Below are 21,623 nucleotides of genomic sequence, written 5' to 3'. Positions count from 1 at the left end.
CAATTGACAAATCGCACACTGCACACAGTGCTCGAGACATTTATTTAGCCTTTCAGATAAGTGTCTAAATGTTTTATTACTAAGCAGAAGGACAATCATAAAATCAGTCACACTTACTTTATGGATTGTATGGCTTTAATGGACATATGAACACAGCAAGATAAAAATAGGCTACATAATATTTAAAAAAAATGATATGTAAAATAAAAATAGAAGAGCAAACCACTACAGAAAATGTGGAATACTAAAATGGCCAAAAGATGATACTAAATAAGGAAAAGGCAAAGAAAGCCTCATATACTGTAACCTAATAGCAGACTGCCATCACAGGAGTGGAGGGAAACAACAGACACTCCTAGAACAGCATTTGACACAGTGAACATTCAGTTCTACAGGTCATTGTGTGCATCTTTGTGTCCAGCAGTCTGCAGTGCTTTGGGGAAGTCTTCTGTCCAGAACTGGACTCTCTTCTTCTCTGAGACACTGCTCAGCCCGAGGTTGGCCTGGATCAGTAGACACTCTTCTTCTGTGGTGAATGTCGGCCAATCAAACATATTCTCTCCGTTAGGGTTACTACAGGAACAGCGGGAGAGACAGGGACACACCCATTGGCATCATATGAGCGGCTGCACTTATGACTACTTCCTTTTACATACAATGCATTCAGAAAGTATTCAGCCCGCTTGACTTTTTCCACAATTGTTACATTACAGCCTTATTCTAAATAGATTTAAGAAAACAAAACCTCAAATCTACACACAATACCCCATAATGGCAAAGCGAAAACAGATGTAGAAATTTTTGCAAATGTATTAAAAATAAACGGAAATACCTTATTTACATAAGTATTCAGACCCTTTGCTATGAGACTCGAAATTTAGCTCAGGTGCATCCTGTCTCCATTGATCAGCCTCGAAATGTTTCTACAACTTGGAGTCCACTTGTGGTAAATTCAATTGATTGGACATGATTTGGAAAGGCACACACCTGTGGCTCAGTTGGTAGAGCATGGTGTTTGCAATGGTGTTTGCAATGCCAGGGTTGTGGGTTCGATTCCCACGGGGGGCCAGTATGAGAAAAATAAAAAAAAAAAAAAAATGTATGAAATGAATTGAAATGTATGCATTCACTACTGTAAGTCGCTCTGGATAAGAGCGTCTGCTAAATGACTAAAATGTAAATGTAAATGTCCCACATTTGACAGTGCATGTCAGAGCAAAAACCAAGCCATGAGGTTGAAGGAATTGTCCGCAGAGCTCCAAGACAGGACTGTGTTAAGGTACAAATCGAGGGAAGGGTACCAAAAAAGTCTGCAGCATTGAAGGTCCCCAAGAACACAGTGGCCAGCATTCTTAAATGGAAGTTTGAACCACCAAGACTCTTCCTAGAGCTGGCCACCCGGCCAAACAGCAATCGGGGGAGAAGGGCCTTGGTCAGGGAGGTGACCAAGAACCTGATGGTCACTCTGACAGAGCTCCTCTGTGGATATGGGAGAACCTTCCAGAAGCCAACCATCTCTGCAGAACCACCAGTCAGTCTTTTATGGTAGTGGCCAGACGGAAGCCACTCCTCAGTAAAAAAGGCACGTCAGCCCGCTTGGAGTTTGCCAAAACGCACATAAAAGGATTCAGACCATGAGAAAAAAAGATTCTCTGGTCTGATGAAACCAAGATTGAACTCCTTGGCCTGAATGCCAAGCATCACGTCTGGAGGTAACCTGGCACCATCCTTATGGTGAAGCATGGTGGTGGTAGCATCATGCTGTGGGGATGTTCTTTAGCAGCAGGGACTGGGAGACTAGTCAGGATCGAGGGAAAGAAAAATGGAGCAAAGTGCTGAGAGATCCTTGATGAAAACCTGCTCCAGAGCACTCAGGACCTCAGACTGGGGTGAAGGTTCACCTTGCAACAGGACAACAACCCGAAGAACACAGCCAAGACAACGCAGGAGTCGCTTCGGGACAAGTCTCTGAATGATCTAGAGTGGCCCAGCCAGAGGCCGGACTTGACCCGATCGTACATCTCTGGAGAGGAATGAAAATAGCTGGGAAATCCCCCTCAAACCTACAGAGCTTGAGAGGATCTGCAGAGAAGGATGGGAGAAACTCCCCAAGTACAGGTGGGCCAAGCTTGTAGCGTCATACCCAAGAAGACTCAAGGCTGTAATCGCTGCCAAAGGCGCTTCAACAAAGTACTGAGTAAAGGGTCTGAATACTTATGCAAATGTAATATTTCTTTTTTTATATACATTTGCAAAATTATCTAAAAACTTGTTTTTGCTTTGTCATTATGGGGTATTGTGTGTAGATTGATGAGGAAAAAAAGATAATACATTTTATAATAAGGCTGTAACGTAGCAAAATGTGGAAAAAGTCAAGGGGTCTGAATACTTTCCAAATGCACTGTATGTACAGTACTACTATGATCCAATGCAATTGGTGGTTGATCTACTATAATGTACTATATTGAGTAACCACTAAGTAGATATGAAAAACATACTTGGTATATAGTAGCAAATATTTTTTTTTTCATACAGTAGGGAGTCTTAAACTGTCCTTTGTCTCGTATGAACTATCTTCTGTATCTTATTTAGAAATCAACCCTCAGAACTTCTGGCGGTATGAAAACTTGAATACATCATGACAGAAATCTGGTTCTTGTTACATGTCATATCTGTGCTGAAGCTTCTCCAACTGAATGCACAGAGAGAGAGAGAGAGAGACACAGACAGACAGACAGACAGAACAAGAAAGGGATCTCTCACCCTGTTCTGGCAAAGTTAGTCCAGTATTTCATCATGGTCCTGCTAAGCTGTCGTTCCTCGTCTGTCGTGTTATCTATGAGTGGAAAACTTTTTTAGTTCTGTCGTTTCCAAGAAAAGCTGCAGAGATACAGTGCAGGCTCAACAGAATGAGCTTGTCCAAAATATAATCTCCCTCAGTCTTTTGTCACTTAACAGTATTAACATCTGATTATGTTGACTTCACAGTAACTTCTTACTCATGTTATTGTTATGGACAGTTCCTCCAGAATTTGATATAAAAACAAAGTTTTCAAATATATTTAGCCTGCAATTTCTCCAGAACAACCAAAAGAAAATTGTACCTAACATCACTATGTCATCTGTCCAAAAGGGGGCGCCAAACACAAAGCCAACCTCATCAAAGTGGTCTGCTTTCACAAAGCCTGGCCTGATGGACATGAACATGGAGGGGCGCTGCTGGAACTCATAGTAGTAGATCAAGCAACCAGAATCTTGTATAGACAGACAGATACATTACACACAACTGTGAATACCAACACAACATGTCTGTCAACTACAAAATGTCTCAATCATTTAGATATTAAACCGTCTTAAAATAATTTATTCATAATGATTATTAAATCATGTCTTCCAGGAGGTTTCTAAAGAAAAATCAGACATCTGATTGGTATAGTTCCCAGTGTATTCTTCACCTCTACACCTCCTGGCTCCCTGGATCACAGGGATCACAATCAGTAGATCTCCCATAAGCTCCAAGAAGGCATCTCTGATCCCCACGGGGTCCTTCGTGTCACCAAAGTACTCCTCTACGATGATCCCCAGGGCAGAGTCTGGCATACGCTACCAGGGAGATACAGGGTTTAAAATACAGCTCATGGACCAGACTGCTAGATGCATTATTATAAAGCTGCCACCAGGGTTGGGGAGAAACGGATAAAATATATATATTTTTAAACTGTATTAAATGTCAGAAGTGGATTTTTAATATAATATGTATGTATGTATGCATGTATGTATGTAAATATAGTGTATATACAGTACCAGTCAAAAGTTTGGACCAATCTACTCATTCAAGGGTGTTTATTTTTACTATTTTCTACATTGTAGGATAATAGTGGACATCAAAACTATGAAATAACACATATGGAATCATGTAGTAACCAACAAGGTGTTAAACAAATCAAAATATATTTTATATTCTTCAAAGTAGCCACCCCTTTGCCTTGATGACAGCTATGCACACTTTTGGTATTTTCTCAACCAGCTTCATGAGGAATGCTTTTCCAACAGTCTTGAAGGAGTTCCCACATATGCTGAGCACTTGTTGGCTGTTTTTCCTTCACTCCGCGGTCCAACTCATCCCAAACCATCTCAATTGGGTTGAGGTCGGGTAATTGTGGAGGCCAGGTCATCTGATGCAGCACTCCATCACTGTCTTTCCTGGTCAAATAGCCCTTACACAGCCTGGAGGTGTGTTTTGGGTCATATTCCTAATGAAAAACAAAATGATAGTCCCACTAAGCACAAACCAGATGGGATGGCGTATCGCTGCAGAATGCTTTGGTGGCCATGCTGGTTAAGTGTGCCTTGAATTCTAAATAAATGACAGACAATGTCACCAGCAAAGCACCCCCACACCATCACACCTCCTCCTCCATGCTTCACGGTGGGAACCACACATGTGGAGATCATCCGTTCACCTACTCTGCGTCTCACAAAGACACGGCGGTTGGAATCAACAATCTCACATTTGGACTCATCAGACCAAAGAACAGATTTCCACCGGCCCAAGCAAGTCTTCTTATTACTGGTGTCCTTTAGTAGTGGTTTCTTTGCAGAAATTCGACCATGAAGGCCTGATTCACACAGTCTCCTCTGAACAGGGGCGGCAGGTAGCCTAGTGGTTAGAGCGTTAGACTAGTAACCGAAAGGTTGCAAGATCAAATCCCTGAGCTGACAAGGTAAAAATCTGTCGTTCTGCCCTGAACTGTTCCTAGGCCGTCATTTAAAATAAGAATTTGTTCTTAACTGACTTGCCTAGTTAAATAAAGGTACAATAAAAAAAAAACTGTTGATGTCTGTTACTTGAACTCTACAGCAGAGGTAACTCTGGGTCTTCCTTTCCTGTTGTGGTCCTCATGAGAGCCAGTTTCATAATAGCTCTTAATGTTTTTTGTGACTGCACTTGAAGAAATGTTCAAAGTTCTTGAAATGTACCGGATTGACTGACCTTCATGTCTTAAAGTAATAATGGACTGTCGTTTCTCGTTGCTCATTTGAGCTGTTCTTGCCATAATATGTTAATTGACATGCATTCCAGGTGACTACCTCATGAAGCTGGTTGAAAGAATGCCAACAGTGTGCAAATCTGTCATCATGGCAAAGGGTGGCTACTTTGAAGAATCTCAAATATAACATATATTTTGATTTGTTTAACACTTTTTTGGCTACTACATGATTCCATGTGTGTTATTTCATAGTTTTGATCTCTTCACTATTATTATTGAATGTTGAAAATAGTAAAAATAAAGAAAAACCCTTGAATGGGTAGATGTGTCCAAACTTTTGACTGGTACTGTATATTTCCCAGTGCGTACAGACTTGTTTTGTCGATCATTTAGAATACTCTATTTTTCATTTTCAAGCAGCTGCAAAGCTTGTTTTCGTCTTAAAAATCAACAAATCCCAGTCTTTAGCCTGCATATTATCAGATAAACGTTGTTCATATTTTGCATAAAGCCTACCCACCGTTCTATATTAACCGATCAAGTAGCAGTCTTGTGTGACAATCAAAGAAGGAACTCTAGGATCTCCTCTTCAGTCTACAGGATTATAATACTCTGTTATCATCATCCCAGTGTGTACTTTCCTGCATACATCATGGTATTAAAGAAGTTGAAGTGAAGTTCTGATTGTTCTTTCACCAGCAAAAATATACTTTTTAAAAGCTAGATGATTACTTTGTGGAATACTTTTAAATTCAGAAAGGATGTTTGCAGAAAAAAAGACATTATGTCACCTTTCTGATTTCTCAATGAAATTCAATTCAGCATTGCAAAAAGGCGCAAGTTTAAGTTTGTTCCACCTTAGTGATTCTGACCACAAGTCAGAGACCACTATGACGACACACCAAATGTGTTTGACGGATCCTTTTTGTCTTCTTCTAATGCCTCTTAAGGAGAAAGTAATCAAAAAGAAACGGAAAGTAATCCGATTACATTACTGAGTTTGTGCAATCCAAAAGTTACATTACTGATTACAATTTTGGACAGGAAACTAGTAACTCTAAAAATTACATTTAGAAAGTAACCTACCCAACCCTGGCTGCCACCATAGTTCACTAACCAGTTTCTGAAGCATAAACGCCAGGATCATCATCATGTTTTCACGGGTCATTCCAAGATCCCATCCAGGAAACAGGAAAAACTGGTGGAACACACAAGGTCTTACAACAACAACAAAAAATGATAAAAGTACATTTACCTGTAAAATATATGACAGACAGTTTTCATATCTTCATGCAAGGACATACATACATGTGGGAGCATCCATCCATACTCATGGTTGTTGACCCCTATGATGCTGGGGAAGCCCAGGAAGCTCTTGGTCTGCAGGACTTCCTCCAGGTTGGTAGGGATGACTGTCCCATCCCTGTGCACAGACAGAACCATCTCCCCCTGTGGAGAGAGAGGATGGGCCCCAGGATGGAAGTCAAACAACAGCCATGTTGTTGCATTCAACAGCGGTATATAGTATAAGTTAGCTAAAGCAGAAACAGCCTGGCATTCAGATACATACACCCCACATTCTGTAGTGTGAGTGAGGCTCAGAACAAACCTACCAGCGCAGGTGTAGCCGCCTCTATGTCCTGTGGGCTGAGGGTACTGAGGCAGGTCATGAGCTCTGCAGAGTCATCACTGGGACACCCTGCTCTCTGTGCCACCAGCTGGAGGAAGGAGAGATTGAAACCAGAGCATTTGAATGATGGTAATTACAACACGTTACATTGTACCAGAAAAATAACGACAGTAATAAGACCACTGAAGGTTTTATTGCATATGAACCAATATATGGGATCCTTGAGACTTGCTGTTATGATCAGCACACAGTGAAACAGCAGATCACCTGTGCAGCAGGTTTGGGGTCAGCCTGGATGAACATAGAAATGAGGGGTACTCCACTCTGACTGATGGCCTTGTGGAACAGTCCTGATGACAGAGGGGACATCATCTGGACAGACAGAACCATGGATCAGTGCCCAAAGTAAGCCTACATACAGACAGCCAGTGCATCTTTCTGTATCAGCAGGTATCTGTTTTCCTAGATACACAGTACATACATGTAAAAAGACGGCAAAACCACCAGCAGACTCTCCGAAAATGGTGACAGATCCTGGGTCTCCCCCGAAACTGCTGATGGTCTCCTGCACCCAGCGCAGGGCACACACCTGGTCCAGAATACCCACGTTCCCGGGGTACTGGCCATCCCCAGTGCTGGACAGTCACACAGATATTAGATCAGATATGCCAGGGTTGTGTTCAGTAGACACCAAACAGCAGAAGATGTTACTGACTCGAATTTGTGCATTGATCATATTGACCAAAATCAGTACCAATAGAAGTGTACCTGAGGAACCCTGGGATACCCAGACGGTATTGAAGGATGACCACCACAACGTCCCCGAAGGCAGCCAATGAGGAGCCATCATAGAGTGAAGCCCCTCCCATGAGGAAGCCTCCACCATGGATCCAAACCATCACCTGCAGACAGACTTTTTTTTAGACTAGACCACCAAACAAAAGACATCTAACTCAGAGTAGACAAGCATATGAGTACATTCTCATGTCTCTCCTCACTGGTAGTTTCCTTGGGTCCCCAGGTTTGACTGGTGTGTAGATGTTCAGGTAAAGGCAGTCCTCTGAGGTGGTTAGGACAGGGAACCGACCTCTGTACAGGTCCCCCATCTGTCTAGTGTGGTTTATGTTCTGCAGACACCTGTGTGTTATAGGACAAGAAAGGTGACATTTTCTTATACTATGAATAAAAACATGGCAGAATATTAATGTTCATCAGAATAAGCATGATTCAGAGTTCCCCATAAAACAGTATAGGCTGTTTGTCTCCCTGCCTGTCTCTCTGAGACATTACTGCTTAGGCTCATACAGAGGGGGGTAAGCCTTGGCGTCTCTCAGTCCCTGCCACACCCGGGGAGGCTGGGGGGCCTGGAACCTCAGGGGTCCGACAGGGGGCTCAGCGAAGGGGATCCCCAGGTAGGCAGCCACCTTCCTCTGGCTCTCTCTCACTCTGACCAGCCTGCCCTCCAGCTGACCATAACTAGTATGAAGCTGGAAGAGGCTCTCTCTGTCACCTGGAAAAGATTCAAAAGTTATAGAAAAGGCAGGTGAGGACCTGCCTTACAACAGGCCTACAAGCCCTCAGTCCAGCCTCTCTCAGCCTATTGCGGACAGTCTGAGCACTGATGGAGGGATTGTGCGTTCCTGGTGTAACTCGAGCAGTTGTTGTTGCCATCCTGTACCTGTCCCGCAGGTGTGATGTTCAGATGTAACGATCCTGTGCAGGTGTTGTTACATGTGGTCTGCCACTGCGAGGACGTTCATCTGTCCGTCCTGTCTCCCTGTAGCGCTGTCTTAGGCGTCTCACAGTACGGACATTGCAATTTATTGCCCTGGCCACATCTGCAGTCCTCATGCCTCCTTGCAGCATGCCTAAGGCACGTTCACGCAGATGAGCAGGGACCCTGGGCATCTTTCTTTTGGTGTTTTTCAGAGTCAAAAGACAGGCTTCTTTAGTGTCCTAAGTTTTCATAACTGTGACCTTAATTGCCTACCGTCTGTAAGCTGTTAGTGTCTTAACGACCGTTCCACAGGTGCATGTTCATTAATTGTTTATGGCTCATTGAACAAGCATGGGAAACAGTGTTTAAACCCTTTACAATGAAGATCTGTGAAGTTATTTGGATTTTTACGAATTATCTTTGAAAGACAGAATCCTGAAAACGGGACGTTTCTTTTTTTGCTGAGTTTACATTCTTACCTGCGACTGTATGGAAAATCACAAACAGGCTCAGACTTATCCATGCGAGCAGGATGCTTCTGCCCTGACCCATCATAGTGGTGCCAGATAGATTATCCATTCACGTCTGTAGAATATCAAACCACATGAACATCTATTTCAGTAGTTGCCGATTTACATAATTTCTATACATTAATGCACATTACATCCATATCCAGTGAGTAACCAAATATCAATACATTAGAGAGAAAAGTATGCCCTCCAGCTAAAGGAATATGAACCGTATGGATCCCCAATTCAGTTAAATGCCTTCAGTAAATCTGTGGGAGACTGAGGATTGCGCTGCTCTTTATATCACAGGCTGGCATTGGAAACTCCAATGCAACCTGTTATGGATTTTCTAAAAAGCCAGCCGAGTTGATTCAGTCCTGATCGAATGTCAAACAGCAGTTTGAAAAGGGGGAGTCTTCTGAAAGAACATCCTGGTTTGTTTTAATCTGCTATAGCTGCCTGGTCATACACTATGAAATTAGATGTCACGCTACCAACTCCACTTGTTTATCTTGGGTCTACATTTCTGCCAAGTTCAGAGTGTGCAGAACACCAACAATGACATGATATCAGGAAATTAACTATGAGTAAATTATCTACAGCTTGGCTCAGGACAGGAGTGGACTAGACCTTGAGCTAACCTGGATAGAGATTACATTGGACTAACAGCAACATCATTGGCCATACAGTAAACTAAAATGCTGAAGTTACAGCAGGCTGTAACATCAAAAGTCCCTGGTGTCACGTATGCTCCCTCTCCGACGCGCTAGGTCACCAGGCCGCTCATTATTACCCACACACACACACACACACACACACACCTATCACCATCGTACACCGAACCCAAACTGCCCATCGTGCATAAATGTATTCCCCCCCCCCTACACCAAACGCAGGTTAAAATATCAAAACAAACTGAACCAATTACATTCATTTGGTGACAGGTCGAAAAGCATTAAACCTTTATGGCAGTTTAGCAAGCTAGTTTGCACTTGCTAGCTAATTTGTCCCATTTCGCTAGCTTGCTGTTCAACTAGTAAACTAGTTACCTGCGACTGTAAACTAGTTGAACCCAATCAACCCACAATAAAATACAGTTTATAGGCTAGGCTATAAGTATTATAAGTCAATTTACATTTTCAACTATCATGCATTACAGTAAAAGCAGGACTAGAGGCAGCTACTTAAAATAATTAGCAAAAGAAAATAAGTATCTTGGCTCACCAGTGAAAGCTGCTCTCCGATAACTCGGTGTAATATCAGGGATTGACAATAAAGGCCGCTGTTTAGAAATGTCATAACCTGACAACCTTTCAATACGAAGGAACCGGAAATCAGTTTTAGTGTACCGGTACTGAAATTTTGTGCAGTAAAAAAGAAAACCGTGCCTGCCCAATGAGGCAATTTGACTGATTTTAAGTAAATCCCTGACTCAACTGTTATAGGCCTAATTCTATGTTGCCCTGTTTATCAAGTGTTGGAAAAACTTGTTAATAATTAACTGACTGGCTTTCTTGATGTCTATAGTATTCTCTCTGGTACACAATCTGGTTTTCACTCAGGTTATGGATGTGTCACTGCAGCCTTAAAATGTCCTCAATGATGTCAACATTGCCCTTGATTCTAAGAAATGTTGTGCTGATATTTTTGACTTAGCCAACGCTTTTGATACGTTAGACCATTCCATTCTTGTGGGCCGGCTAAGGAGTATTGGTGCCTGAGGAGTCTTTGGCCTAGTTTGCTAACTACCTCTCTCAAAGAGTGCAGTGTATAAAGTCAGAAATTCTGCTGTCTCAGCCACTGCCTGCCACCAAGGGAGTACCCCAAGACTCAATCCTAGGCCCCACGCTCTTCTCAATTTACACCAACAACATAGCTCAGGCAGTAGGAAGCTCTCTCGTCCATTTATATGCAGATGATACAGTCTTATACTCAGCTGGCCCCTCCCTGGAGTTTGTGTTAAATGCTCTACAACAAAGCTTTCTTAGTGTCTAACAAGCTTTCTCTACCCTTAACCTTGTTCTGAACACCTCCAAAACAAAGGTCATGTGGTTTGGTAAGAAGAATGCCCCTCTTCCCACATGTGTTATTACTCTGAGGGTTTAGAGCTTGAAGTAGTCACCTCATACAAGTACTTGGGAGTATGGCTAGACAATACACTGACCTTCTCTCAGCACATATCAAAGCTGCAGGCTAAAGTTAGATCTAGACTTGGTTGCTCCTCTTTCACCCCAGCTGCCAAACTAACCCTGATTCAGATTACCATCCTACCCATGCTAGATTACGGAGACATAATTTATAGATCGGCAGGTAAGGGTGCTCTAGAGCGGCTAAATGTTGTTTACCATTCGGCCATCAGATTTGCCACCAATGCACTTCACAAAATAGATGGCATCATGAGGGAGGAAAATTATGTGGATATATTGAAGCAACATCTCAAGACAGTCAGAAAGTTAAAGCTTGGTCACAAATGAGTCTTCCAAATGGACAATGACCCCAAGCATACTTCCAAAGTTGTGGCAAAATGGCTTAAGGACAACAAAGTCAAGGTATTGGAGTGGCCATCACAAAGCCCTGACCTCAATCCTATAGAAAAATGTAGGCCTCCTTGCTCACGCACACAAACCTGACTCAGTTACACTAGCTCTGTCAGGAGGAATGGGCCAAAATTCACTCAACGTATTGTGGGAAGCTTGTGGAAGGCTACCCGAAATGTTTGACCCAAGTTAAACAATTTAAAGGCAATGCTACCAAATACTAATTGAGTGTGTGTAAGCTTCTGGGCCACTGGGAATGTGATGAAAGAAATAAAAGCTGAAATAAATAATTCTCTCCGCTTTATTTTAAGAATGTGAAATGTCAATAATAGTAGTGATCCTAACTAACCTAAGGCAGGGAATATTTACTAGGATTAAATGTCAGGAATTATGAAAAACTGAGTTTAAATGTATTTGGCAGAGCTGTATGTAAACTTCGGACTTCAACTGTACATGGGTAATGTTCTGTAAAGCTACAGAAACAGAGAGACAATGAATATACACATGGAATGCAATTAACAGAGTAGGATGAATGTATGCATATGAAATGGGCTACAAGATTAAATAAAAATGGAACAGAACTGCAATAGCACAATAGGTAAGGACTATCTAATAACCAGGTATTACATAGTACAATAACAGCAGAGTTAATATTAACATATTACATAATACCATACAAATGGGCTATGCAGTCAGGTAAAACATATGGATTAATAATTCAGAAACAGGGAGGGCAGAGAGCTCCAGCAAAAATTCATCAAGCTTAATCAGCCCCAGTGTATTTTTTTACATTAATCTTAAGCAAGGCATCAAGCACATCACAGATGTTAAATTGTTGAAATGTAAACAAATAATCACTAGACGTTGACGGGTTAACCATCGAGTCAGCTAGAGGCTGGCAAAGGGAAGAGCAGTTGATTGACCAGGGTCAATTTATTTCACCAGGTAGGCCAGTTGAGAACAAGTTCTCATTTACAACTGCGACCTGGCCAAGATAAAGCAAAGCAGTGCGACACAAACAGAGTTACACATAAACAAACGTACAGTCAATAACACAAAACAAAGTCTATATACAGTGTGTGCAAATGGCGTGAGGTGGTAAGGCAATAAATAGGCCATAGTAGCAAAGTAATTACAATTTAGCAAATGAACACTGGAGTGATAGATGTGCAGATGACGTGCAAGTAGAAATACTGGTGTGCAAAAGAGCAAAAAAGTAAATAAAAACAATATGGGGATGAGGTAGGTAGATTGGATGGGCTATTTACAGATGGGCTGTGTACAGCTGCAGTGATCGGTAAGCTGCTCAGATAGCTGATGCTTAAAGTTAGTGAGGGAGATATAAGTCTCCAACTTCAGCGATTTTTGCAATTCGTTCCAGTCATTGGCAGCAGAGAACTGGAAGGAAAGGCGGCCAAAGGAGGTGTTGGCTTTGGGGGTGACCAGTGAGATATACCTGCTGGAGCGCGTGCTACGGGTGGATGTTATGGTGCCCAGTGAGCTGAGATAAGGCGGAGCTTTACCTAAATAATTTAAAGCACTGTTTCTCAAATAAAAAGCCTACTGAGATAAAATTATTAAAAGCGTCACTTATCCTATTCTTCTCGGTTATGATGCCAGACAGACAGAACTTGCTTAGGCAAGGAAGAAAAGGAATTTGTACGCTTTAGTCCATTTACTGTTTTCCAAAAATGTAGAAAGATCACAGGAGTCGGAGCTTAAAAAGTAGCTTGATTTAGCTTTCTCACTTACATGTGTTACGTACCCCTCCTGGAGGAACACCCTGCTACATCTCAACTCCTGGTGGAGTGAAAAGGTATGTGATTGTAGGTGCAAGGAAGGATGACAAAAATACCATTTACAGGGAATGTATTATTCCTTAACACGGTAAGGTGGGGAAAAGGGGCTGGATGGAACCAAAGCAAAGAAGGTATAAGTTAGAGACCCCTCTCCTACCATACCACTACCACAGAGATGTTAACATTTTTATTGACAGACGCTATTATCACTTTTGCCTATAAAGATGAGAATGTATTGATTTTGGATCGGTTAGTTATTCTATTACATAGTTATAATCCTGTTGTTTTCCCCTTAATGTACAAAACTAAATAGGGTTCAGAACCAAAAGGCAATGTATTCAGCCAACATCCTCACCTTACAAACCCGCGCCAACTCATACTGCAAGTCTTTGATCGCAATGTTCTTGGAGTCCAAAACTTCCTGCAAGGAAAAAACAAATAGAGTTGTTTGGCTGCAGAATAGTCTACCGTAAGCTTCCACAAGTAACTACGCTCACAGGCAAGGTTTACAATTTGATGTGGTTGAAGCCACTTGATAATCAGCTTCTAGGACAGTAGAGTAGAGAAACCTGATAGCAAGGACTTGGCAACAGAAAACATACTCGCACGATGGAATGCGAGTGTTAAGAACACTTCTCTGTTTTAATCTTGAATGACAACTTGGCTTGTATCCAGTATCCACCACAAAGCAGGACTGATGAGGTGTGGTGCTAGTCGTTTTCACAACTCTACTGTGACAGCACCTTGTTGAGCTGGGGTGTTGGTCAGAGCCCCCAGTTTCCTCTCCAACAGGAGGTTCTTAAAACCACTCTTCTGCTGCACCTCCTGGATGGCCTGGGTGAACTTCTTATACAGGTCATCACGCTCCACCTGGACCTGCACCACACAGACAAAAGGATTGGCTCAGCTCAGTTAGCAACACAGATCAGTTAGGCATAGATCAATTTGATAGGATTACATTTGATTCAATTCTGTTCCATTTTTTTGGGTGTGTGAGTGCATAACAGAGGGACTGTCCTTCAATAGTAGCCATTGTATGGGTGAAAAGTGTCCAGTTACTAGGAGGTTTTTAGTCAACCTAATAAACGGTCTGTGTAGTTAGTTTGTGCTGTGGTCTCAGAAAAAGACCTGTACACAGGGTAAAAGGGCAGAAGGACTCATCCTTGAACTCCTCTGTAATCACGTCAAAGGAAACAATGGTGGGACTGTCCTTCAATAGTAGCCATTGTATGGGTGAAAAGTGTCCAGTTACTAGGAGGTTTTTAGTCAACCCCAATTTTTTTATTAGATTGGAACACAGATTTCAGTGTAGATGCCTTTTTAGTTCTAACACTTAATCTCATAAACACAGTGCCAATTATTTTCTCAGATTCTTCCCTGTCCCAAATTTGAAAAGGCTAAACTTTCTGTTTGGCATGGGTCCACAAATCCTTAAAAGGTTCTACAGCTGCACCATGCGAGAGTATCCTGACTGGTTGCATCACTGCCTGGTATGGCAACTGTTCGGCCTCCGACCGCAAAGCACTACAGAGGGTAGCGCGTACGGCCCAGTATATCACTGGGGCCAAGCTTCCTGCCATCCAGGACCTCTATATCAGGCGGTGTCAGAGGGAGGCCCTAAAAATTGTCAAAGACTCCAGCCACCCTAGTAATAGACTGTTCTCTCTGCTACCGCATGGCAAGCGATACTGAGCGTCAAGTCGAGGTCCAAAAGGCTTCTTAACAGCTTCTACCCCCAAGCCATAAGACTCCTGAACAGCTAATCAAAGGGCTACCCAGACCCCTCTTTTACGCTGCTGCTACTCTCTGTTCATAATCTATGCATTGTCACTTTAACTCTACCTACATGTACATATTACGTCGACTAACCGGTGCACCTGAACATTGACTCTGTACCGGTACCCCCTGTATATAGCCTTGCTATTGTTATTTTACTGCTGCTGTTTAAATATTTGTTACTTTTATTTTCACATTTTTTCTTAACACTTTTTTTCTTAACTTCTTAAAGCATTGTTGGTTAACGGCTTGTAAGTAAGCATTTCACTGTAAGGTCTACACCGATTGTATTCGGCGCATGTGACAAATAACATTTGATTTGATTCAATCAAGTGACAACAATTTATGTAACATGTGAGGACAAAATCCTTTGTCATTACAAACCAGAGTTTGTGTGCATGTGTGTGTGCACGCCTGTACGTGTGTATGTGTGTGTGTAACTGTCGCTTCTCACCTTACTAAACCTCTGTTCCAGCACTTCGTGTTCCCACTTCAGGTCTTTCATCTCCTTGTCTGCGACCTTCAGATGTGCCTTGGCCCCCTGTCAAGACAGGCACCATCACTCCTGTTTACTTTCACCAAGTACCCTACTACATTTCTATTCACTCTCAGATACACCCAACACAAACCATTCATCATAGAACATTTGAGTGAATTTTACTTTTCCATGTTGCTATATGAATATTTTTTATGCATATCTGTCACACTGCTACATTGTTGCTTTTTGCCATAAATCTTCTCTATAATTACCATATAACCAGATATCATGTATTCTATGTTTGTGTGTGTAACCCACCGCCAGTGAGGTCTTGTCCTTCTCGTAGTTGGCCAGTTGTTTCTGCAGCTCGGCCACCTCCTCCTTGGCCCTCTGCAGGGGCTCCGTCAGGTGCCTGTTCTGCAGCAGCACCTCTGCCAAGTCCTTCTCCAGACGCTCCTCCTTCCTCTTCATCTCCTCCATTTGTTCCTGACAGACACACACAGGCCATGTAAACAACTGGTTACTAGCTTGTATTGGATTGATGTTGATCTGGCTGTGTAACAAACAGTTTGCCCTCCAGGGCTCCAAACCCTGGCCACTGTCAGTCAGGCACACCACACAGTGAACCCTTCTGCTAAAGATCAGGACCTATCAGTAATCATACACCTCTCTGTTATTGTCTTGTAATACACAAGTGAGTTGTGATTGGATGAAGCCTAGGTTAGGTTTGATGATATTGTGCGTTGAGGAATTTCTAATACTCAGTCAGTTGATTGGTCCTAGGTTATTGTTATTGAGTAGAACAAATACCTTGGTTATTAGCTGATATTGTTGTGGTATTGCTAACCTTAAGTGAGTTGATGAGGGCCAGGTTGTTGAGGGTGATGTCGTTGTAGTTGTTCTTGATGTCGCTGAAAGCCTTCTCGTGGTTCTTCATCAGCGTGTTGATCTGGCTGTTCTTCCTCTCCTCGATCTCGTGGATCTCTGTCTTCCTCCTCAGGTCCTGCTCCTGACGCAGCATCTGCATCTTCTTCTCATACTTGGCCTCAATTTCTACTCAGCAGGTCAGTCAAATGGCAATAGACAGAGAGAAATGCTATGTTTCATATTTTGGGTATATGTACGCATGTGAGTACAGTTTAACGGCAACACAGACACAGGCATAATCACCTTGCACTTGTCCCTCAAAGTCATTTCTCATTTTGGTAATTTCCTGGTCGTTGTTCTGTTGAAACAGAAATTGAAAGAATTTACAATCAATGCAATGTCACCATAGACGTGTGTGGAAAGCAAATATGATAAAATGGCAGAACATTGATCTGGATGCTGAGAAGCGCATATTGACAGAAAGAGCGAGGAGGCCACGCACCAGTTTGAGGCCCTTGATGAGGTTCTCGTTGGAGAGCTCCTGCTCCTTAATGTCCACTTTGAGGGTGCACATGCCCTTGCAGAGCTCGTTCTCCAGCTCGGCGTGCTCTTTCTGCATCAGCTTGTTAGAGACCACGCCCTCTCCCTTCAGCTCTGAGATGCTGTTCTGGTGCTCATACAGGAGATGCTTCACTTTCTGCTTGTACACCTGAGGAACAGAACAGTAACAGTAAGGCCCCTGATAACTATTCTAATGTGGTTATACACTGTTTGTGTGTCTGTTACTGTATGTGTGTGTAGGTGTGTGTGTACTATACCTTGATCTCAACTTGGTGGCGCTCCTCAGCCTCTTCCATCTCCCGGTCTCTGTTCCTCAGGTCTGCCTTCCTTTCGTCCAGGTGTCTCTTGGTGATCTCCCAGAAGGTGTGGATCTTGTCCCTCTCCAGCTGAAAGTAGTTCCTCTCCTCCCTCTCCCTGTCCAGCTCCTCCCGCAGCCGCACAATGTGCTCCTCCAGCTAACACAGAGAACATCATCATGTAGATTCAGATAAATATATGCTATGCAGCATAACCCATGGATTATCAAGCAAATAGTTGATTTGATACACCCTATCGGCAGGACAGAACAGCCTCTGGTAAGACACGGGGCGGGGGCCTATGCATATATGTAAACAATAGCTGGTGCACAATATTTAAGGAAGTCTCAAGGTTTTGCTCACCTGAGGTAGAGTATCTCATGATAAGCTGTAGACCACACTACCTATCTAGAGATTTCATCTGTATTTTTCGTAGCTGTCTACATACCACCACAGACTGACGCTGGCACTAAAACCGCACTCAATGAGCTGTATTCCGCAATAAGCAAACAGGAAAACACTCATCCAGAGGCGGCGCTCCTAGTGGCCGGGGACTTTAATGCAGGGAAACTTAAATTAGTTTTACCTAATTTCTATCACCATGTTAAATGTGCAACCAGAGGGATTTTTTTTTTTACACCACCTTTACTCCACACACAGAGACGCTTACAAAGCTCTCCATCGCCCTCCATTTGGCAAATCTGACCATAACCCTATCCTCCTGATTCCTGCTTACAAGCAAAAATGAAAGCAGGAAGCACCAGTGGCTCGGTCTATAAAAAAGTGTTCAAATAAAGCAGATGCTAAACTACAGGACTGTTTTGCTAGCACAGACTGGAATATGTTCCGGGATTCTTCCGATGGCATTGAGGAGTACACCACATCAGTCACTGGCTTTATCAATAAGTACATTGAGGACCTCATCCCCACAGTGACTGTACGTACATACCCCAATCAGAAGCCATGGATTACAGGCAACATTCGCACTGAGCTAAAGGGTAGAGCTGCCGCTTTCAAGGAGCGGGACTCTAACCCAGAAACTTATAAGAAATTCTGCTATGCCCTTCGACGAACCATCAAACAGGCAAAGCATCAATACAGGACTAAGATCGAATCTTTCTACACCGGCTCCCATGCTCGTTGGATGTGGCTGGGCTTGCAGACTACAGACTACAAAGGGAAGCACAGCCAAGAGCTGCCCTGTGACACAAGCCTACCAGACGAGCTAAATAACTTTTATACTCACTTCGAGGCAAGTAACACTGAAACATGCATGCGAGCATCAGCTGTTCTGGATGACTGTGTGATCACGCTCTCCGCAGCCGATGTGAGTAAGACCTTTAAACAGGTCAACATTCACAAGGCCGCAGGGCCAGACGGATTACTAGGATGTGTACTAGGAGCATGCGCTGACCAATTATCAAGTGTCTTCACTGACATTTTCAACATGTCCCTGTCTGAGTCTGTAATACCAACATGTTTCAAGCAGACCCCCATAGTCCCTGTGCCCAAGAACTGCCTAAATGACTACTGACCCGTAGCACTCACGTCTGTAGCCATGAAATGCTTTGAAAGGGTGGTCATGGCTCACATCAACACCATTATCCCAGAAACCCTAGACCCACTCCAATTTGCATACCGCACGAACAGATGCACAGATGACACAATCTCTATTGCACGCCACACTGCCCCTTTCCCACCTGGACAAAAGGAACACCTATGTGAGAATGCTATTCATTGATTACAACTCAGCGTATGTAGAGGTGCATGAAATAACACCTACCTGCTCCTTCGACATCTCCGTGGAAAGGCCATCTACTACTGTGGGCGTCTTCCCTTTGGCAGACTTGGCGGCGACCTTCTTTTTGGTTGGCTGCAATGCAACGAAATCTAAAAATGTTACTTCTAACTACCGAGCTAGCTAAAATGTAGCGGATTAAAGTCCTAACTAGCTAACGTTACATCGATTTGCTCAAGGTCAATAACGTTAACAGTAACGTTAGTTCAAAAATGAAACGCCCACATTGTACCTATGTTTTTCCTCTGACGTTTCGTGCCTTTCTTTGCTGAAATACATACTTTTTCAAAAAACGTTAATCAAATACAAACGCCGACTGGTCTCGGCTCCACTCCGTGGTGAAGTTAATTCTAAACTTCCTTCACCATTGAGTGGAGTTCAGTCCGTTTACGTTAGCTAGCTACAATGCAGATATTGCATGTATTCATGAAGCTAGATTAACATTACAGTACTAGTAACGTTAGCTGGCTAACGTTACCACACTGCACTGTAGTGAGTCTAACTGTAACGCTTTATTATATTGTTGAAAATAGAATACACGTACTTACTATTCTGAAATACTGCTACCACGCACAGATATAGCTGAAAAGGGACTATCTTTGAAAAAGTAAACAGCTAGCACGCTGCCTAGCTAAACAAGTCCATCTGCGATAGCTCGAACGACAACAAAGTATCGTCATGGTAACGTTGATGACCTTCTCGCGAGACTGCTCTTTAACGTATCTTTTCGTTTGGATACTTTTGTAATATCTCTCAAGATTGCTTTTCACTATGTTTTAGATGATCATGTAATGTAACGTTGTCCGAATAAATGAAACCATTGAATTGTGTACCGATATGCATTAGAGCTAAAAATATGTTTCCGCCCGGTTTCGAACCGGGGACCTTTCGCGTGTGAGGCGAACGTGATAACCACTACACTACGGAAACAGTTATCTTAAGGTTAGCTTAATTCTATTTTCATGGTTCCTCCTGTATTCTCTCACATCTAATGTGTTTATAGAAAGAGGCATGAAGGGAGGATGTGAAGAATCAAGGGACATAATTTGAGATTCACCCATGGACTGACAGGTATATCAGAAATCTGTACATAATGGCCAGGTGCTCATGTCTCCGCCTTGACAATGCGAGTCGTTAAGCGTAAGTGTAGATCTGCTTAAACCCATAGCCCATAGAAACGCATTGGGTTTATTTTAGGCAGATTTTTGTCGAGCGATAGATAACCCTCTCGCTTCGCCTCTTCCTCTCAAGGTATTCTATTATTGACGATGGTAAATTCAGTTTTCAATGTAAATTCGAACTAAAATAATTCTAACAGATTAGGTTTTCATTGGCATGATGATGGGAGCTAAAATATTACACTTTTTTAATCAACATGACAAATAAATACTTGAACTTTAGCTATATCGTCAACATCGACTTCGCAATGTGTGTTGAGAAATAATTAATTTAAGTTAGAATATTTGTAACATTTTGGCCTTACCCAGGAGGACCTCCTTTAAGCCTCCATAATGTTTCATATGTAAGTGCTACAAAGCAACAATTGCTGACATATGACGTTTTACCTCTGTAAATATGAGTATTATTTTGATTTAAAAAAATATATAATCTTACATTAATTGATGAATATTGAAAATATATCATCCTGAATATAGAAAATACTAAATTGGTGTGAATATATTGTTGAACATAATATACTCTACGGGAGAATCAAAGTTCCAGACTGGGATGTATGCAGAGAAAATATGATAATGGATCAGAATGATCGCCCTCTGCTGGTGATTTGCAGGACGTGCAATGACACAAGTAAAAGGAAGGTATATTATACTGAACAAAAATATAAACGCAACATGCAACAATTTCAAAGATTTTGCTGAGTTACAGTTCATATGAGGAAATTATTCATAGGCCCACCCGCTGGGGAGCCAGGCCCAGCCAATCAGAATGAGTTTTTCCCCACAAAAGGGCTTTATTACAGACAGAAATAAAATGTTATTTTTTCAATATTTATGTATTTCACTATATTTCTAAATGAATTAACGATTTCTTAATTGAAGTCAAAATACTACTAATATTACAGAGCAAACGGTAAAGCTTCATATGACTCACATTTCTGTTTTGTAGGACCTTGTAAGACATGATGGTCTTAAAGGATGTCTGCGTTTACACAGACATCCCAATATATTTTTTTCTCTAATTGGTCTTTTAACCAATCATAACATCTCTGAAAATATCTGATGTGAAAAGATCTGATGTGATCTGTCAAAAGACCAATTAGTGGAAAAAATATCAAAATTGGGCTTCCTGTGTAAATGCAGCCAATGTCACAAATGTTCCAACTTCAATCATTTATTCCTCAATTATGCTTTAAAATACAAATGTCAAATTATGTCAACAATCCTTCCTCAAAAGGACCCTTCTATGGATTTGTCACGACCGTCGTATGAATAATTAGACCAAGGCGCAGCGTGAGTAGAGTTCCACATTTTAATAATAGTGAAACTTCCAAAAACAACAAAATATAACGATCGTGAAACACGTAGCGCACATAGGCACTCACACAAAACAATATCCCTCATCGCAGGTGGGAAAAAGGACACACTAAGTATGATCCCCAATTAGAGGTAACGATTATCAGCTGCCTCCAATTGGGAACCATACACA

The 21,623-nt window shown here is 42.2% G+C and overlaps 1 protein-coding gene and 1 non-coding gene across 4 annotated transcripts; both read right to left on the bottom strand.

Moving 5' to 3' along the window:
• Positions 1–117: 117 nt before the first annotated feature.
• On the bottom strand, positions 118–19,614 carry LOC106562279 (dynein regulatory complex subunit 4). Of its 3 annotated transcripts, none has more exons than XM_014127051.3 (14): positions 10,072–13,501; positions 8,818–8,923; positions 7,912–8,131; positions 7,620–7,758; positions 7,390–7,523; positions 7,103–7,256; positions 6,889–6,993; positions 6,605–6,709; positions 6,300–6,440; positions 6,109–6,189; positions 3,456–3,603; positions 3,105–3,254; positions 2,764–2,836; positions 118–573 (listed from the first exon to the last, which is right to left on the bottom strand). In XM_014127051.3, exons 2-14 carry the CDS (start codon positions 8,915–8,917, stop codon positions 390–392), a joined length of 1,734 nt encoding a protein of 577 aa, XP_013982526.1. In that variant the 5' UTR covers positions 8,918–8,923; positions 10,072–13,501; the 3' UTR covers positions 118–389. The 3 variants fall into 3 exon arrangements, with proteins under 3 accessions (XP_013982526.1, XP_013982528.1, XP_082813940.1); XM_014127053.3 differs by having other exon boundaries at positions 7,927–8,131; positions 10,072–13,497; XM_082957814.1 differs by lacking the exons at positions 118–573; positions 2,764–2,836; positions 3,105–3,254; ... (6 more) ...; positions 7,390–7,523; positions 7,620–7,758 and adding exons at positions 13,927–14,059; positions 15,414–15,500; positions 15,756–15,923; ... (4 more) ...; positions 18,945–19,034; positions 19,508–19,614 and having other exon boundaries at positions 7,925–8,131; positions 10,072–13,604.
• A 202-nt stretch (positions 19,615–19,816) lies between these two features.
• On the bottom strand, positions 19,817–19,889 carry trnav-cac (transfer RNA valine (anticodon CAC)). The gene has a single exon. It is a non-coding gene; the product is annotated as a tRNA-Val (tRNA).
• Between the last annotated feature and the right edge of the window lie 1,734 nt (positions 19,890–21,623).

The sequence above is a fragment of the Salmo salar genome, chromosome 11, assembly GCF_965601325.2.
Source record: "Salmo salar chromosome 11, fSalSal1, whole genome shotgun sequence".
Classification (NCBI taxonomy): domain Eukaryota; kingdom Metazoa; phylum Chordata; class Actinopteri; order Salmoniformes; family Salmonidae; genus Salmo; species Salmo salar.
This window is presented reverse-complemented; position numbering and strand designations above follow the sequence as displayed.